At 46.9% G+C, this 18,806-nt stretch overlaps 1 protein-coding gene across 1 annotated transcript in view; it reads left to right on the top strand.

Annotated features, from left to right (window-relative positions):
* LOC143962326 (uncharacterized) overlaps positions 1 to 18,806 on the top strand; it is a 39,434-nt gene that overhangs the window by 7,590 nt on the left and 13,038 nt on the right. The window contains exon 3 of the mRNA XM_077471626.1: positions 16,750 to 17,124. Within this exon, the coding sequence (XP_077327752.1) occupies positions 16,750 to 17,124 (375 nt within the window). The remainder of the gene's footprint in view (positions 1 to 16,749; positions 17,125 to 18,806) is intronic.

The following is an 18,806-nucleotide window of genomic DNA, read 5'->3' as shown; positions in this document are numbered from 1 at the left end:
TTAAAACCCCCAAAAATTATTATGGTAGATTGCAGCGTACCAATTCTTAAATACATTGGCTGCATTTGTTTTCTTTTTTGAGGCTTTCCTTTCTTTAATTTCACTAAGTGATTTGGCCAGTAAGTCTGTTGTTTTTCAACTTCATTTAACAGACCCCATGTGATATAATATATTTAAGACAGGCTCTCTTTAATGAGACATCAGGGGTCTTTTAGATTATTTGGCCAAATGGATCCCTCTGAGGCTGCACTCCAGCTCCCAAAGTTGGCGGGAGGGCAGTGGAGGGAAGCCGAAAGCTGCAGGGTATTGGGTTTGCAAAGGGAGGGAATCACTGCAGCAGGAAGAAGTGGCAGGAAAAGGGAGCCTGGGGGCAGCGGAGCTCCCCCGAAAAATGCCACCCAAGGCAAAAGGCTTCAGCGATCTGTCCCCTCCCCCTAGATCACACTGCTGCCTAATACACACAGTGCTCTGGCTCTCTGCCCTCCTCCCCCTGGATCACACGGCTGCCTAATACACACAGTGCTGTGGCCATCTGCCCTCCTCCCCCTGGATCACACTGCTGCCTAATACACACAGTGCTCTGGCCCTCTGCCCTCCTCCCCCTGGATCACACTGCTGCCTTATACACACAGTGCTCTGGCCCTCTGCCCTCCTCCCCCTAGATCACACTGCTGCCTAATACACACAATGCTCTGGCTCTCTACCCTCCTCCCCCTGGATCACACTGCTGCCTAATACACACAGTGCTGTGGCCCTCTGCCCTCCTCCCCCTGGATCACACGGCTGCCTAATACACACAATGCTCCGGCTCTCTGCTCCCCTCCCCCTGGATCACACTGCTGCCTTATACACACACAATGCTCTGGCTCTCTGCCCTCCTCCCCCTGGATTACACTGCTGCCTTATACACAAAATGCTCTGGCTCTCTGCCCTCCTCCCCCTGGATCATACGGCTGCCTTATACACGCAATATTCTGTCTCTCTCCCCTCCTCCCCCTGGATCATACTTCTGCCTTATACACACAATGCTCCAGCTCTCTGCCCCCCTCCCCCTGGATCACACTGCTGCCTTATACACACACAATGCTCCGGCTCTTTGCCCCCCTTCTCCTGGATCACACTCATGCCTTATACACACAATGCTCCGGCTCTCTGCCCCCCTCTCCTGGATCACACTCATGCCTTATACACACAATGCTCCGGCTCTCTGCCCCTCCCCCCCCTCACTCTGCATCACACTCCCGCCTTACACAGACTCATCATTGGATCTCACCTCCTTATCCAGCCTTGTGCTCAAGCTCAGTTTTCCCTCCCACATTCTGTGATCAGTTCTGCCCTTGGAAGTCTCCTCCTTCTGCACCTCCCACTCTCTGCACTACTCCCAATGCCTCTCTCTGAGTTCACAGGAGCCGGAACTACAGAGGAGGCATCGAGTATCAGTGTGTGCTGATGGCAATGACTGTACACGCAAATTGAGAACACTGGAAATAACATTGGTTGGTATACATCTTCCACAATGTTGATTTGCGGCAGAACTCGTGTATATATAAGCTAATATACACAGTGCAATGACCACAAAAATTTAAATTTACTGAAAAAAAGAGATGTGGAATTCACACCCAAACTAAAGTCCATGTGTCATCATATAACATTTTTTAAAACATAAACATAACAGTCCTTGAGTAGACAGTGAAAACAAAGTGGGTAACTAGAAGTGGAATTCCAGGTGACATCAATGTTGAGGTAAAGACACAGACAAGAGAACCACCACCAGTTAGTGAGGAGGCTTACCGGAGTGAGAGGACTCAAATGGGCATATGCTCAGTGTGTCAACAAGGCTTATGGTGCAACCACCAAAATATGAGACCTCTACGTCTGGGCTCCAGATCAAGTTGTAAGACAATCCGATTGGTCAAGAGATGTCACCGTCAGTCCTCAGAAGCAACCAACTTGTCAGATCAAATCCTCTCAAATGTTCAAAATAGCATGACCAAAAAAGAAAATATGAGCCCTGCTGATGTCATTGCATTACCTACAAACCTTTATTTGTGTAGCACTAACCCCCGAAGGAGCTGCTGGTTATTTTTGGGCTTACCGTTACCTTCCGTTCTCCTTGTTGCACATCTAGGGGATGTCCCGTGGTGGATGGCCCAGTAATTTGAGACTGACAATAGATCCACTTGAATGGATTTTATTTGCAAAACTCAGACAATTGAACAGTCTTTCAACTTGGGATCAGAGGGTTGGAAAGGAAGTTTGGGTACTCTTAGCCCTTGTACACACGGTCGGAGAATCCATCGGAATGTGTCCTATCGGACCGTGATGTCGGATAAGCCGACTGTGTGTGGTATGCATCGGACTGATTCCATTGGAACTTGTTGGAAATATTTTCCGACCAACTGGTTCGATCGGACATACTCCGATCATGTGTAGAGAATTTTGATCGGACCAAGTGCCACGCATGCTCAGATCAAATTCCTACATCAAAGCTATTGGCTACTAGCCTGAACGTAGTCCCATGTAACGAAATTACGTCATCACATTCTGAATGATCGGATTTTTTCGACAACTTAGTCCGACCGTGTGTATGCAACAGTTTCGGACAAGATCCGACGGACAAAATCCGACGGATTTGGTTGGCAGAATGTCCGACCGTGTGTACAGGGGCTTAGTGTCAAAGTAAAAAAAAATGTTGAAGAACTTGCTTACTTTGACTGCATCCAGAGAATAGCCATTCGCAGCTGGATGATCACTCAGGTTGGACAGTCCCCCTCTCACAAGGCCTAGCAGCCAACTTGGTGCTTACTCAGGAACAAGTCCCTGCCACAGACGTTGTAGAAACGTACAAGATAATGTCTCTGCCACAGACGTTGTTGTAGAACCCGTAGGAAAACTAAGCTTGAGAACACTTGTGGGATACCTGGATCTCTCAGCCTGCATTGGCAATATCCATACGATCGGATTCTCTCAGTTACTTCAGCCCTTCCAGGCTCTTGCTAAGAAAACCAACCTGTACATGGTGTTCTTCTAAAGAGTCCTCCCCTGGAATGCTTGAAGTACACTGAGTCTCTCCCAAACTGGAGACGGCACCCAACCACCTCAGAATCCTTCCTTTAGTTTCCTTGCCTCGGGCTAGCCAGCCCCGAGACATTGAAGGTGGGTGTATCCGCACCCCAGGCCATAGCCTTCCTGGGGGCTGGTCAGGAGGACCAGGACCATGAAGTCAGCACATTATTCTGGACCGGAACCCCGAACCACGTGACGTCCGCATCTTAAATACCCTCTCCCAGAAAGCACAGCGAGAGCGCCACTCCCACTGGACGGGCTCCAAGAGAGAGTAACTTAAGCAACTGACCAGACCATAGTTCCATGCCTGCCAGAGGAGACAGTGCCCCCTGTGGCCAGGCTGAACATCTTACAGCCCAGTCAGACTGATGCCAAGGCCCAATTTAGATAATTGTACCCAAACCAAACTACAGTTTAGGCAACTTTAACTTTAGAAAAACGCATAGCGCGTGCTCTTCAGGAGCCGCCGCTACATTTCTTTTTACTGTCTACTCAAGGACTGCTATGTTTATGTTTTAAAAAACCTTTATATGATGACACATGGTCTTTAGTTTTGGTGTGAATTCCACTCTCTTTTTCATTATTTTACATTTTTGTGGTTATTGCACTGTGTATATTAGTTTATATATGCGTGAATTTTCATTTTTTGAGCGCTGCACAAAATTTTACCTTTCACGTATCTCTGAATTACATTTGTCTTATTGTTGTGCAGGCTGCTATTTGATATATGTCAGCGTGATATACACCAATTTTTCTATTTGATTTGCGGCAGAACCCCTGGAGACCACCAAAATCTTTTTATGGACAATCAGTGGTCCACAGACCACTGGTTGCTCACTGCTGTTTTATACGTCACTTCCAGATTCATTCTAGCTAGGAGAGATCAGTGTATGGATGTTCACTGGTCTCCCTCCTGTTCACCCGTTGGCATCTGCCATGCAGGTCCTTGGCATGCAGGTGGAACAACATAGCCCCAGAAGCATGGCATGGGGGTCATGCCTGGGGGGGGGGGGGGCACTACAGGGGTCTTTAGAAAGAAAACAGTTGGCTTGTGGAGGGTACACACACTCCTGGAGGCTGCAGCTGCTGGGAGGGTGTGTAAAACTGCTTACTGACACCTTCATAATTCTTATGGTGGTGATGGAGAAAGCATCAAAAGCCTACAGGTTATCAATTAAGAGCTTGCCATAATTTATGTCCCCAGAATTATTGCTCTCACTCTGACATTCACAGTGTGATACTTCAAATGTGTGGCGCTATCACAGTTTACATACATTGCATTTGTGAGTATGCTTTCAATTTATTTTTAATAAATAGGGGTGATTTCAATTTATTTTTATTATTTTTATTGTTTTTTTTTTGTTTGTTTTTAATTTAAATTTTTAGTTTTCCATTTTATTGCTATCATAAAGGAGCTAACAAGCCCCTTGTGTGATGTGATAGCATGGGCAGGTGACAGGTACTTTTCATAGAGACACCAGAGATCTATTAGACCCTCAATGTCTTCCCTGCTTTCCACTGCAGCTAATCAAGCACAGATTGTTCTTGATTGTGTAGTGCTACCCCCCCCCCCCCCATATATATATATATATATATAGTAGGGGATCAGAGGGGTGAGGCGCTGGCTCAGAGGCAGTCCAGTAAAATAAAAGTGGCTTTTATTCAGCAAAACAGAAAAAAAACATAAGACCAGACAGACTTGTCTTATCACACGGATGTGCACACAGGTACAGCTCACAGTTCATCAGCCCACAGGCTTAGAGGTAACAGTTTATTGCTCCAAACAGAGCTAAAGTCTTTTTTTTGTGGTTTAAGCTCCCCCAGCAGGTACACCATCCAGCAATGGACGTTTCCACACAGCGTGCTGCTGTGTCTCTCTCTCTCTCCTACTCAACAGCTCCACACTTTCAGCACACCTGACCATAAGCAGGCCTGAAGGGGAAGTACTTGCCTTCTTCAATTAACCCCCTCTTAACCCTGCCCCAGGCTGACCCTCTATATATCCCCCCCCTCTGTTCCAGGCCAGGGGTCTGGACACCACGAATCCAGTGGCAGTAGAGCCAGGAAAGGGCATCCGCATTCTGATATACCTTTCCCGGTCTATGTACCAGTACAAACCTGAAGTCCTGTAGAGCAAGGAACCACCGGATGATTCTGGAGTTTTTATCTTTATTTTGGGCCATCCAGTTAAGGGGAGCATGATCTGAAACTAACTTGAAGGGTCAGCCCAACAAGTAGTAGCGGAGTGTCTCCAAAGCCCAGTTTGTTGCGAGTCACTCCCTTTCCACAATGGAATAATTCCTCTCATCTGGGGTGAGCTTCCGGCTCAAGTACACAACAGGGTGCTCATTGCCCCCAATCATCTGGGACAGTACTGCACCCAGACCCAATTTTGAGGCATCTGTTTGTACCAGAAACTCCGGGAGCTACCAACACCGGTTCTTGGCACAAAGCTTGTTTCAACCGGCAGAGCACTGAATAGCCTCCACCTTGTTTAGTTTGGGATTAATCACACGCCTGTCTACAACATACCCCAGGTAGCGGGCCTCCTTCAACCCAACCGTGCTCTTTTCTGGGTTCACTGTGAACCCCGCCCTTTGGAGGGCATCCAAGACAAACTGGACCTTCGGTAAGTGACTCTCCCAGTCCTTACTAAAGATGACAATGTTATCTAGCTAGGCTCCTGAGAATTCCTTATGAGGTCTCAGGGCGAAGTCCATGTCCCTCTGGAAAGTGGCTGGGGCCCCATGTAACCTGAATGGCATTCGGGCATACTGCCATAAGCCCTCGGGTGTTTCAGATGCAGTTTTTTTCTTTAGCCTCTGGGGAAAGCGGGGATCTGCCAGTATCCCTTGGTCAAGTCAAGAGTGGTGATGTACTGGGCCGGCCCTAATCTCTCGATTAATTCATCGACCCGGGGCATGGGATACGCGTCTGGCTTGGAGACTTCATTTAACTTACGAAAGTGATTGCAGAACCGCCAGGTTCCATGCGGCTTGGGTACAAGGACTATAGGGCTAGACCAGCTACTTGAAGACTCCTCAATGACTCCAAGCTCTAACATGCTCTTAAGCTCGGCTGAAACAATATTCCGGTGAGCTTCAGGTATGCGGTAGGGTTTGAGGTTTACTCAAACGCCATGGTCTGTACTGACATTATGTTCAATTACCAAGGTTAGGCCTGGTAGGTTTGAAAAAATTTCTCGATTCCTCTGCAAAAACCCCCAGGACTCCTGTTTTTTGAGAAGGGGAGAGAGCCTCTGCAATCCCTACCTTCTTAATCTGAGCATCAGGGTCTTCTGGGACTTTCAGACTGACTGTCAAAACCTGTCTATCTTTCCATGGTTTGATCAAGTTGACATGGTAAATCTGGTAGGGTTTACGTTTGGTGGGATGATTGACTTTATAGTTGACCTTGCCCACCCTCACAACTATCTCAAAGGGTCCTTGCCACTTGGCGAGAAATTTACTCTCGATGGAAGGCACTAAGACCAGCACCCGATCCCCAGATTTAAACTCTCTAATTTTGGCAGATCGGTTGTATACACGACTCTGGGCGTTTTGCGCAGCCTGCAAATGTTCCAGTACTATGGGCGTAACTTTTGTTATTCGGTCCTGCATTTGAGACACGTGTTCTACCACACTCCGATACGGGGAAGCTTCTTGTTCCCATGTCTCTTTTATTATATCCAGTAGTCCATGGGGGTGTCTCCCATAAACCAGCTCAAAGGGGGAGAACGCCGTGGAGGCCTGGGATACCTCTCTTATGGCAAACAACAAGGGAGGCAACAAGCAATCCCAATCCCGACCATCCTCCTCAACTGCTTTCTTTAGCATTCCCTTTAAGGTTTTGTTGAACCGCTCCACTAACCCATGAGTTTGTGGGTGATACACTGAAGTCCGCAAGTGTTTAATCTTAAACAGGTTACAGAGTTCCTTCATCACTTTTTTTTTTTTTTTTTTTATAATTTTTATTAAGTTTTAGCATATAACAGAATACACAGTAAACGTAACAATACAAAGCTGTTTACGATGTATATTACCATTAAATGTATGTCGTGATTTACATAGGTACTTCATTACTTTTGACATCAACGGGGTACCTTGGTCTGTCAAGATCTCGGATTGGGAGCCCTGTTCTCATGAACATCTGAAACAACTCCTGTGTGATGACCTTGGATGAGCAATTTCTTAAAGGGACCTCTTCCGGATACCTGGTGGCATAGTCAAGGACAACTAAAATGTATTGGTGACCCCTAGCTGACTTAGGTAAGGGGCCCACTAAGTGCATGGCTATGCAATCAAAAGGAACCTTGATAATTGGAAGCGGTACCAGCGGACTGCGAAAATGGGGTATTGGAGCGGTTCTTTGACAGGTAGGGCAGGACTCACAGTAGTCCTTAATTTCTCGATATACACCAGGCCAAAAAAACGCTGTAAAACCGGTTCCTGAGTTTTAGCCGCTCCAAGGTGACCCACAAGTACATGACTATGAGCCAATTGCAACACCTTAGACCTAAATGGTTTGGCTACCACTAGTTGTTCCAATACTTCTTGATTGACTTTAGTTACTCGGTACAACAAGTCATGATTCACAGCAAAATGGGGGAACTTCACGTCCACCCCAGGGTGCTGTGGTTCACTGTTTAAGACCGTGGCCTGTTCCCTGGCAGGGATCAAAGTGGGGTCCCTCATCTGAGCACTAAGGAAATATTTACGGGAACCCCCGAGATCTGACATGTCTGGCTCAGAGGAGGTACTTTCCGCTTCCAATCCCGCAAACACCTCCAGGGGACCGGGCTCACTTTCTGCAGGTTCAGCAACCTGGTACTGATCCTTAGTAACAACCTCCTGCAACACAGTATTATTCACCACCTCTGTGGTTTCTTGCTTTTTGGGGGAGACCTCCGAACCTTTGAGCTTTCGCCCATACAAGTCCCAAAACATGAGGCAGTCTCGCCCGATTAGTAAATCATGAGGTAGTCCCAGGACCACCACCACTTTTAGTTTAGCCATTCCTGCTGGTGTACACAGGGTCACACAGGTCACCGGATAGTTTTAACATCACCATGCACACAGATGACCCCAACCTGTTCCCTTGGTACCAGCTTTCTTGGCAATCCGTCCTATCGGAGCAGGGTAACGTCACTCCCAGAGTCAAGGAGTGCTACCAGCTCCTGTCCATTGACCCGCACCACAGACTCATGCGGATTTAGGTTGGTTGCAGCACATAATGCATGGATATACATGGAGCGACGACGACCCATGTCGCACTCCATTCTTCCCGACTTGGGCACTAGGCCGCCAGATGACCCAGTTGATGGCAGGACCAATGGCGAACCTCACAGGGTTCCCCCTGACGGTTCCCTGGAAGCTTAGGTCCTGGGGTGCTCTTGGCAGTTGTATTATCCCTCCGAGCAGCCACTATGTGATCACCGGGAGGCACACTGGTGCTGGAACGCACTTCTTTGAAACGGGCCAGCTTTTTTGTGACAGAGGGACTCTCCTGGAACTTTTCTGCACAACTGTAGTGCTCAACAGCTGTAGCCATCTCATCCAGTGACTGAGGCTCGGACTGAGCCACCCATCGATGGAGCTCCCTGGGTAGTCCATGCAGGAAATGATCGAGTGCGACTCTTTCCACAATCTGAGAGGGTGTCCTTTCCTTAGGTTTCAGCCAATCTTGGAACAAGTGCATCAGGTGGTAGAGCTGTGCACGGGCAGGCTTAGCCTTGTCAAACCACCAGCCATGGACTCAGCTCGCCCTTAAAGCAACAGTCACTCCCAGCCTTGCTAGGATTTCTGCTTCCAGGAGCTTATAATTGCATGCTGATTCAGGGACCATGTCACAGTATGCTTGTTGAGGGTCTGCGGTCAGGAGAGGAGCCAGTACATCTGCCCAGTCTTTATCAGGCAGACCCTCCCTTGTTGCAACCCACTCAAACATAGCTAGGTACAGTATGCTTCCACGTTGTCTAAGGCCGTCATCTTTTGCAGGGTCTGCTGCACTGCCTTCCGGGGGTCACTCTTTACAGCGGGGTCACCTTTCATAATTTCAGCTTGCTGGGTCACCATCTTTTGTAATCCCTATCTGTTCACTCAGTAAGCGATTTGTTTCCTGTTGTACAGCGACTGTCTGCATCAGGATCTGCTCCTGCCGAGCCTGGGCCTCCTGATGGTGGGCCTGCACTTGCGTATTAGCCAGTACCAGCTGCTTAACCAGCTCCTCCATGGCTTGTTCAGAAGATTTCACTGTCTGTGCAGCTTTAACCCAGAACATGGGATTAGACTGGAACCCTCAAACTGCCCGCATTCTCCACCAATTGTAGGGGATCAGAGGGGTGAGGAGCTGGCACAGAGGCAGTCCAGTAAAATAAAAGTGGCTTTTATTCAGAAAAACAGAAAAAAAACATAAGACCAGACAGACTTGTCTTATGACACGGATGTGCACACAGATACAGCTCACAGTTCATCAGCCCACAGGCTTAGAGTTAACAGTTCCTGGCTCCAAACAGAGCTAAAGTCTTTTTTTGTGGTTTAAGCTCACCCAGCAGGTACACCATCCAGCAATGGACGTTTCCACACAGCGCGCTGCTGTGTCTCTCTCTCTCCTACTCAACAGCTCCACACTGACACTTTCAGCACACCTGACCATAAGCAGGTCTGAAGGGGAAGTACCTGCCTTCTTCAATTAACCCCCTCTTAACCCTGGTGGATGGGCCACGCGGCCCCCCTTCCCCAAAGCACCCCCCATGTTGAGGGCACGTGGCCTGGTACAGCTCAGGAGGGGGGGGTGCTCGCTCGTCCCCACCCCCTTTCCTGACCGGCCAGGCTGCGTGCTCGGATAAGGGTCTGATATGGACTCGGGGGGGACTCCCATGGCTTAGGGCCTCTCCTTTAAGTCCATAACAGGTGACGGGGCCAGCGACGTGTCAATCTCGCCGTTGTAGGCGGCAACATTGACTTCCTTCGCTAGTCCCGGTTACCTGGAGCCACGTTCAAAATGAACAGACTTTCCTCCCTGTGTGGGAAAGTCCGTTCATTTCAAAAGTCCGGCGGACTAGCACACAGATGGCCGGATTAGTCCGGCGGACAATTTTTTAGTCAAAAATACTTTCTAAGTCCGCCAGACTTTTGGGGAATAAAAAGTCAGCCGGAGCCCACACATGGACGGATTGTCTGGCCCGCCGGACCAACAGATTCTTTAAAGGGTCATTAGCTACTACTACTACTACTACTACTACTACTACTACTACTACTACTACTACTACTACTACTACTATACCCCGGGTTGGCCTATACTACCTTTTATCCTAATAAGAGATTAAGTAATATGGGTACCACTAACGTGTCCCCGTTAAGAGCAATCAAGAAACAGCATTCTGAATACAAGGCCTTGCAATTTTCTTCACCGGCAGTTGGAGCCCAGAGAAGCAAAGAATTCTTAGGTATGGCAAAGTGCTCAATGTAGACGCTTGGTTTGACAAATGAAAAATCCTCTTGATGATTCAAGTCTAAGATGTCTGTATACAGTGTTTAAAGAGATGTACTAGTGGCTGGCAACTGGATTTTGGGCATGTGCCTGCCCACCAATCCTGATGACCACAATGGTTATCCGATAAGCGTTTTTTTTCCAGCTTGAAATAAAGAGATTTAGGGGGGATCTGAGGGAGGAAGGGGGGCTGAAAGTTTTCAGAGGGCATTTGTGTCCTTGACATGTCCCTTCTGCCCCCTCCCTCTGGCCCTGGCTGTAGTGCTATGTTTACACCTATGGTTGGGGGGGGCAATAAAAACACAGTTGTGCTACATTTTTACAGCCCCCAACTGCTCCTCCTTAGACTGCAAAGGAAGTGGATGGGGGTATATGCATGTGTATCGGTACCCCCGTAGGGACTGCAGAATTTAGTATTTCCACCTGTCGTCCTACCCAGCCTGGCATTCACTTGCAGTCACTCTCCATGAATGAATGAATGACTTGTATAGCGCTACCTATACGAACTGAATCGCCTCAGGGCGCTTTCTTGCCACCGGTGTCCAGACAATGAACAGTCAATCAGCTTTGTTTTCGTATTTTTATTGAAGGATTAGAACTTGGATGGGGTAAAGGGAATTATGGAATGCCCATAATCAATAGCAGAAATCAATATGATGATCAATTGGAAACTCTATTTACATTTTCTAGAGCTCCAGCTCCCACCAGCACAACACATATTTGCAGTCTCTCTCTCTCTCTCTCTCTCCCCCCCTCCCTCTCTCTCTCTCTCTCTCTCCAATACTTGGGTCCTGGCACAGCTAGGACATGGTAGGCCCAACTCTCACAGTCAGACCTTAGAAACTGCCATTTGCTGAAAGGAAAGTCTTTTAGTACTAGCTGCAATAAGGTGGACTACTGATCCCAGTCAGTCCTATGCAGACTCTGACAGCCCTCCTAACTGCAGCCTCCCCACTTAAATACCAGTTACATCTCAGTCTCTCCTGCTGGCACTACATCCACTCCTGGCATGCCTCTCCCAGCTCTATCGACTGTGTCTGTCGCTCACAGACACCTGGTGGATCACTCCTGAAGACTTGCATGGCAGTGTCCTCTCCTGCTCCTGTTCAAGACACCCCTTAAGTTGTGTGGGGTTCCATCACAGCTGCAAGCCCCTGGCCCAAGGTCACCCCCCCCCCCCCCCGCAAACTGGGAGGCCCCTTCTAAGGCCCCGACAGCCTAACACTCCTTCTCTCAGTTCTTCCACCCAAACAACTCCTCCTCAGTTCTTCCACCCAAACAACTGGCTGACCCCAGGTATTTAAGGATGCCTGCCCCCTGCCAATCCAGGTTGGGGATTGATCAGGGCTTCTTAACACACCCCAGACAGCTCCACCTCTCTTCCCCTCCTCTGCTTCCAGAAACTTCTGGAGGCCAGAGGGAGCAACCAAGAAGTGACTGCTGCCTGTGAGTCACCAGCCTACTCTAGGCCACTGCCAGCCCACAGATAAAGAGATATACAACAACAATATTGCGCAAATGGAAATAAAAAAGTGAAAAAGGAAAAATAAAAAATGAAAAATAATAAGAAGATATAAGCGACCAGCTGCTGACACGCTAAAATTAGGGACCCTTTCAGCTAAAAGACATGTCAAAAGTGTAGTGTAAGCGCTCTACTTATATATATATATATACCTTAAGGTGATACAAAATGGTATGTGCTCATGTGTATCAAAATATATAAAAATACCCCAAAGAAACGGGGGTGGTGCTACGTGGCAACAAAACTTGAAAGTACATATGAAGTGACTTCCAAATATGTGTGTAAACAAGAAAAACAAAAATTATTGTATAGAAGCTGTGTGAATAATTGTCCCAGTGGTGAAACAACCGGTAACTACAGATAGATAATCACAGTGATGAAGTCCATATATGAATATATAGTCCAAATAAGCGTGCAAGATGTCAATCCGGATGTGTTATGATGACAACAAGAATTCTGTGATATTGTGATCGAGGGAAGTAATATTTCACCCTGTGACGATCCCACCACCTTATAGGGCACGAGCTTACCAGATCTATATGACCCTAGTAGACATACGCCTCAGGGGTCAATCAAAGCTTGTGATCTCAGCCAGTATAATGGACGTATCAATCATGGCATTTACGATCCCAACAAACGACTAGATGTAGTCACAGTTCTTCATGTGCAAATCCAACAACAACTCAGGCATGGAAGATGAAGAAACAAAGCCAACATGGCATAATAACGTTTTTTTTTTTTAAAAAAACTCTTTAATAAGAAAATATTGCTAAAACTCACATTTCCAAGATGGGCAATACAGCATGTCAGAGAGAAAAGGTGGCAGTAGCGAAGTCCTCCCGACGCGTTTCGACCCACGGGTCATCATCTGGGGTGGGCTACCGCTACTGCCATACTGCCTTATATAGGTACTCACACCATAAAATGAAGTCATTCCCCCATATGTCGCAATTATGCCCACTTCCGGTATTTCCAAGATGGCGGACGGGCGTGCGTTCCACGCCTCGATTATTATGCATTCCACCTATATGTCCAATCTGTTTAAAATTAAAGTTGGAATTGGAAATAGGAAGTGATAAATAGCCCCACTTCCGGTGTAGATGAAAATGGTGGCCTAGCGTGCGTTCCACGCCTCGGCCTGGCGTGCGTTCCACGCCTCACATTATGTGCGTTCCGCCCATTTACATCAGTGTATGAAGAAAAAAGGAAAAACCCCTTTATACACTGCGGTGTTGAATAACAAGAAAAGGAGGAGACCAATCCTCTATATAAATTTTTTGCCATTCGAATGGACGTAGAGGGATGTCACCAACTATTTCCCCAATTGTGAACCGGAACCGGAAGTGTGCATCAGCGAACACCGGAACCGGAAGTGAATAAACATCACTTCCGGTACATAAAGGGAATGAAAACAAAGCCTGAGTCTCGAGAGAGAATTATTTCTTCTCTGGTACTCTTAAAAAGGTGGCGTGATGACACCTAGTGGCCATTAATGAAATGAAACTTAATAATACAAAATCAACACATAAAATATATCGCATTGTACATAATATACCATACAATAGTGATTGTTTGATCTAAGTAACTGTTTTACCATAAGACAAAAAAATAAAAAAATATGAATAAGATAAAATGAATCTGGTCATAAAATGAGTAAATGAAATAAAAAATATAAAATATAAAATAAAATACTTATAAATATACCCACAGATTTACATATGTGATGCCGGATAGCAAATTACCAATAATGCTACAAGATCCTATGAATCGTCTATGAAAGCGTTAATGTCCCACTCCACATTCATCCCGAATGGGGAGTGGGACTGAAGCTCATAGATCCAGAAAGTCTCAAGTCTAGAAACCCCACGAGTCAGAGGCCCCCCTCTCCAAGGTGGGGTATATCTATCTATCGCAATGAAATGTGTGCCACGTAAATCATTATTATGACACTCCCTGTAGTGTTTCGGCACCGTGTGCTTGGACAATTTACTTCTGATCAAAGAGATATGTTCACCGACCCTTGTGGAAAAAGTTCTGGTGGTACGACCGACATACTGCTTCCCACAAGGGCAGGTTATTAAATAAACCACATATTTGGTTTTACAGGTGCAGAAACATTTAATTGGATATCTTCTCCCAGTTACTGTAGATGTAAATTCTGAGATTTTACGTTGTGTCAATGCATTATGTTGACACACGCTACATTTTCTGCACGGAAAATAGCCTGTCAAATTGTGGAAAAAGGTAGGCTGGATAGGAGGATTAATGATGTTAGGGGCAATTTTGCCTTGTAGAGTTGGAGCCCCTCTAAATAAAACATTTGCTCTTTCAGGAAGATTGGGGCCAAGCACAGGATCCTTTTTTAAAACCTCCCAATGTTTATTAAAGATCTTTTTTACTTGCCTATATTGCATGTTAAAAGTGGTTATGAAAGACCACTTAAATTTATCATTGTCATTCCGAGTGGTTTTAACCTGTAAAAGAGTGTCCCTATTTATATGTGCGACCTCCTGTAGTTGTTTTTCCAGAGTGGGTGCATGGTACCCCTTATCCAAGAACTGTTGTTTTAAGCAATTTGCCTGATCTAGGAAGGTAAAATCATCAGTACAGTTACGACGTAGTCTAATAAATTGACTACGAGGGACGGAGGTGAGCCAGCTTTTATGATGGCAGCTATCCATGGCAATATAGCTATTGCGGTCGGTAGACTTAAAATGGGTTTTAAAACTAAAGCCCCGTGTTGTAATTCCAATTTCTAAATCTAGAAATTGTATTTTTTCCATACTAGTCTGATAGGTTAAAGAAATTCCCCTGTCATTGTTGTTCAGACCGCTAAAAAATTCACAAAGTGCCTCGGGGGTGCCCCCCCATAGGAGGAGGATGTCGTCTATGTACCGGACCCACAACATCAATGATGGGCTCCGTTGAGCATAGACGACATCCTCCTCCCATTTGGCCATGAAAAGATTGGCCAGGCTGGGCGCAAATTTGGCCCCCATGGCCACGCCCCTTCGTTGGGAGTAATACTGACCGTTAAACCAAAAATAGCTGTGGCTGGTAGCAAATTCTAATAATTCTATAATGTAGTCACGTTGGCAGGGAACTAACGTATGTTCTTGATCTAAAAAGAAACGTACCGCTTCGATTCCTTTATCCTGTGGGATGCAGGTGTATAAGGATACTACATCCGCGGTAGCTATGATGTATTGTCCTTGGATTTGCATGCCTTCCAGTTTTCTAATGGTATCCCCTGTGTCTTGTATGTATGAGGGCATCTTTCTAACCAATGGTTGAAGGTAGAAATCTATGTATCTGCCTATACGTGCTGTGACAGAATTAATGCCACTCACGATTGGTCTGCCTGGGGGGGCCGTCAAGCTCTTATGGATTTTAGGCAGATAGTAGATGGTAGGTATTCTAGGGGATATCGGGACCAAGAAGGCTTTTTCTTTTTTGTTCAAAATTTTTTGTTCAAAACCCTTATCGATGAGGGTTTTTAATTGTTTTTTGTAAACATTAGTAGGGTTGTTAGGTAATTTGCAATATGTATCTGGCTCACTTAGAATATTCTCCATTTCCTCCTCATATTTGATCTTATCAAGTATAACTATGCCCCCTCCCTTATCGGCGGGGGATTGATCAGGGCTTCTTAACACACCCCAGACAGCTCCACCTCTCTTCCCCTCCTCTGCTTCCAGAAACTTCTGGAGGCCAGAGGGAGCAACCAAGAAGTGACTGCTGCCTGTTAGTCACCAGCCTACTCTAGGCCACTGCCAGCCCACAGATAAAAACAAACAGGCCTAGCCTACTGCTATTCCTGATTAAATTTACCTGCACCGACAACAAAACAACTATATCTAGCACCTACCTAAGTAGAGGGTGCTACACATGTTGTGGTTATGATGTATCTTTTTGGTTACACCATCTAGATGAAAGATTGATAAACTATACACTTTTTTTCTTACTTTAATCGATAATTGATGGTTGATCCAGGCAATAAATTAGTATTTTCTATTTGGTCATGATGCAAAACAAAAGCAAAGCACAGCAAAAATGATCTCCCCATCACATTCAGCTGGCAATACTGCCCACTGATTATGATCTATTCAACTGAATGGGGCAGCCCTGCAATAACATGCAATACTTTTTAGAGGTTAAAACAGGCAATGAGGAGGTGGCGTAACACCTCCTCACTGCTTGTCAAATGCCAGCTGAAAAACAATCCAAAGTGGATTGCTCTTCAGAGGTTAAAGCTCATGTAAAAGAGCCCTAAAAGTGAGGGGTGGCTGTACAGCTGTCCAGATCAGTTTAGAATGAAATTAGATTGCCAGCTCAAAAAAAAAATCAAGACAAAACTCACCTGAGTTTGTTTTAGAGGGTTAGTTCACCTTTACTGAAAAAAATGTAAAGGTGAACTAACATTAGGCATGCTCCCCTCCTTCCCCGGTCCCCGCTTTACTTGCCTCCGGGGTTGCCTAGCAGTCAGCACCCCGGTAGCTGCTCTAGTAGTCTGGTGACTTGAAATCCCTGCTCTTCTTTGTTAGCACTTACTTGATGGACTAGAGATGGATTCTGATGATGTGACAATTGTGACCAATCAAAATCAATCTGGTCCGTGCCAACGCGCTTCACAGAGGTCTTTTCTAATTACTTCTTTGTTTATTTTTAAGGTAAAACAAGCACCTTAAACATCATTCAGCCAGAGGAAGTGGAATTCCATCAACCTGTTACAATAAACTGCAGCTTTACTCTACAACAGAACAATGATATCTTACGAACAGAAGTCTATTGGATTTTTGGGGATGCTAGAGAGAGCTACGTCTACCATCCAAACCTGGACTACATACACCCGGATTACAAGGGCAAGACCAGATTGGTGGATGGGTCCAACCTTCACCTGCAAGACTTCCATGGGCCAGATAACACCACCTTCTACTGCAGAGTGATCTTTAGACAATGCTTTGGGGGACGAGAAAGTCCAAACCGCATAGATACAATCTTAGAAGAAGGTCCTGGGACACGATTAATACGATTAATAGTTAAAGGTACGTACTGACCATCAAAAATGTCTAAAAGTATTATTCAAAACAGGATGTATTTAGAGTTCATTCTACCACAGTCACATGTTGTAGGGAAAGGAAATCCTAAAAGTTGTACATCACAGCAAAATCCTGTGAGGAAGTGTATGACAGCCTCAGCCCGGGCTTCAACCAGATTGCACCCCCCAACGTTTTTCACTTCGCCCTCTGCGCTTAATCATGGGTAGGGGCAGACTGCCAACACTTAGGGCCCCTGGACCAGAATAAGGCAAGGGCCCTCTGTCAGGCCCTGTCCATGACTCACCCTGGCCCCACCCCTGACCCGCCCCTACATTTTGCGCAATGTACAATACCTGCCTTATTTTTTAATGGGACCTGGAGGGGGGTCTCTCTCTAATAGTGTCCATTAGACAGTCTGTTACAAAGTTTCCCACCCAGGCCCCATCAGAGTTTTCAACAGAGTCTTATGGGACCTGAAGGTGGGGTCTCTCTCTAACAGTGTCCATTAGAGACTACAAAGGAATCTAATGTGGCCTGGAGGGGGGTCTCTCTAACAGAGGCCCTTTCACTGTCCATTATAGAGTCTGTTAGAAATAGTCCTCTCCAGGTCCCATCAGAGACTACAAAGGAGTATAATGGGACCTGGAGGGGGGGCACTTTCTAACAGAGTGTAAAATTAACACCTTCATTAACTCTGTCCCAACCTCTCACAAAGTAGAAATAAAATTGGCACTGTGTAGCACTCTTATTACCTTAACTATGGGTACTGTAGCTGTAGCTAGAGCCTGCGTCCTCCGTACCTGGCCCTGTGGGTGGCTGGCACCCTGCTGTGGCTGGCTGGCTCCCTGGTGTGGGTGGGTCATCGTGGGTGGCTGGCACCCTGGCCCTGCTGTGGGTGGGTCACCATGGGTGGCTAGCTAGCTGGCACCCTGGCCCTGCTGGGGGTGGGTCACCATGGGTGGCTGGCTGGCACCTTGGCCCTGCTGGGGGTGGGTCACCATGTGTGGCTGGCTGGCACCCTGGCCCTGCTCTGGGTGGGTCCCTGTGGGTGGCTGGCTGGCATCCTAGCCCTGCTGTGGGTGGTTCACAGTGGGTGGCTGGCTGTCTGGCACCCTGGCCCTGCTGGGGGTGGGTCACCATGGGTGGCTGGCTGGAACCTTGGCCCTGCTGTGGGTGGGTCACTATGGGTGGGTGGCTGGTACCCTGGCCCTGCTTTTGGTGGGTCACTGGCATGGGTGGCTGGCTGACTGGCACCCTGGGCTTGCTGTGGCTGGCTGGTGTGTCCTCTCCTCTTCTACTGTTCTGGGCACTGTATGCTGAGGCAAGGGAGGGACTCAGAGGGAGGTGGCGGCCTTTGCCCTATCCAGGATGGTAGAACTAGAAGGTTTGCAGCAGGTCCACTGTGTGGGGGCACATGGTGCAACATGTAATGATGTTGTATGCTTGTGTGGGTCCTCTCTGTGTCCATCTGAGAGTCAGAAATTTTATAAAGATGGTGACCATCAGTGCCCATCAATGCAGCCTCACCAGTGCCCATCAGCACAGCCTGATCAGTGCCCATCAATGCAGCATCACCAGTGCCCATCAATGCAGCCTGATCAGTGCTCATCAATGCAGCCTTACTGGTGCCCATCAGTTCAGCCCCACCAGTGCCCATCAATTCAGCCTCACCAGTGCCCATCAGCGTA

This window comes from Lithobates pipiens, unplaced genomic scaffold, assembly GCF_037356315.1.
Source record: "Lithobates pipiens isolate NorthernLeopardFrog02 unplaced genomic scaffold, aLitPip1_a1.2 Scaffold_8, whole genome shotgun sequence".
In the NCBI taxonomy this organism is placed as follows: domain Eukaryota; kingdom Metazoa; phylum Chordata; class Amphibia; order Anura; family Ranidae; genus Lithobates; species Lithobates pipiens.
This window is presented reverse-complemented; position numbering and strand designations above follow the sequence as displayed.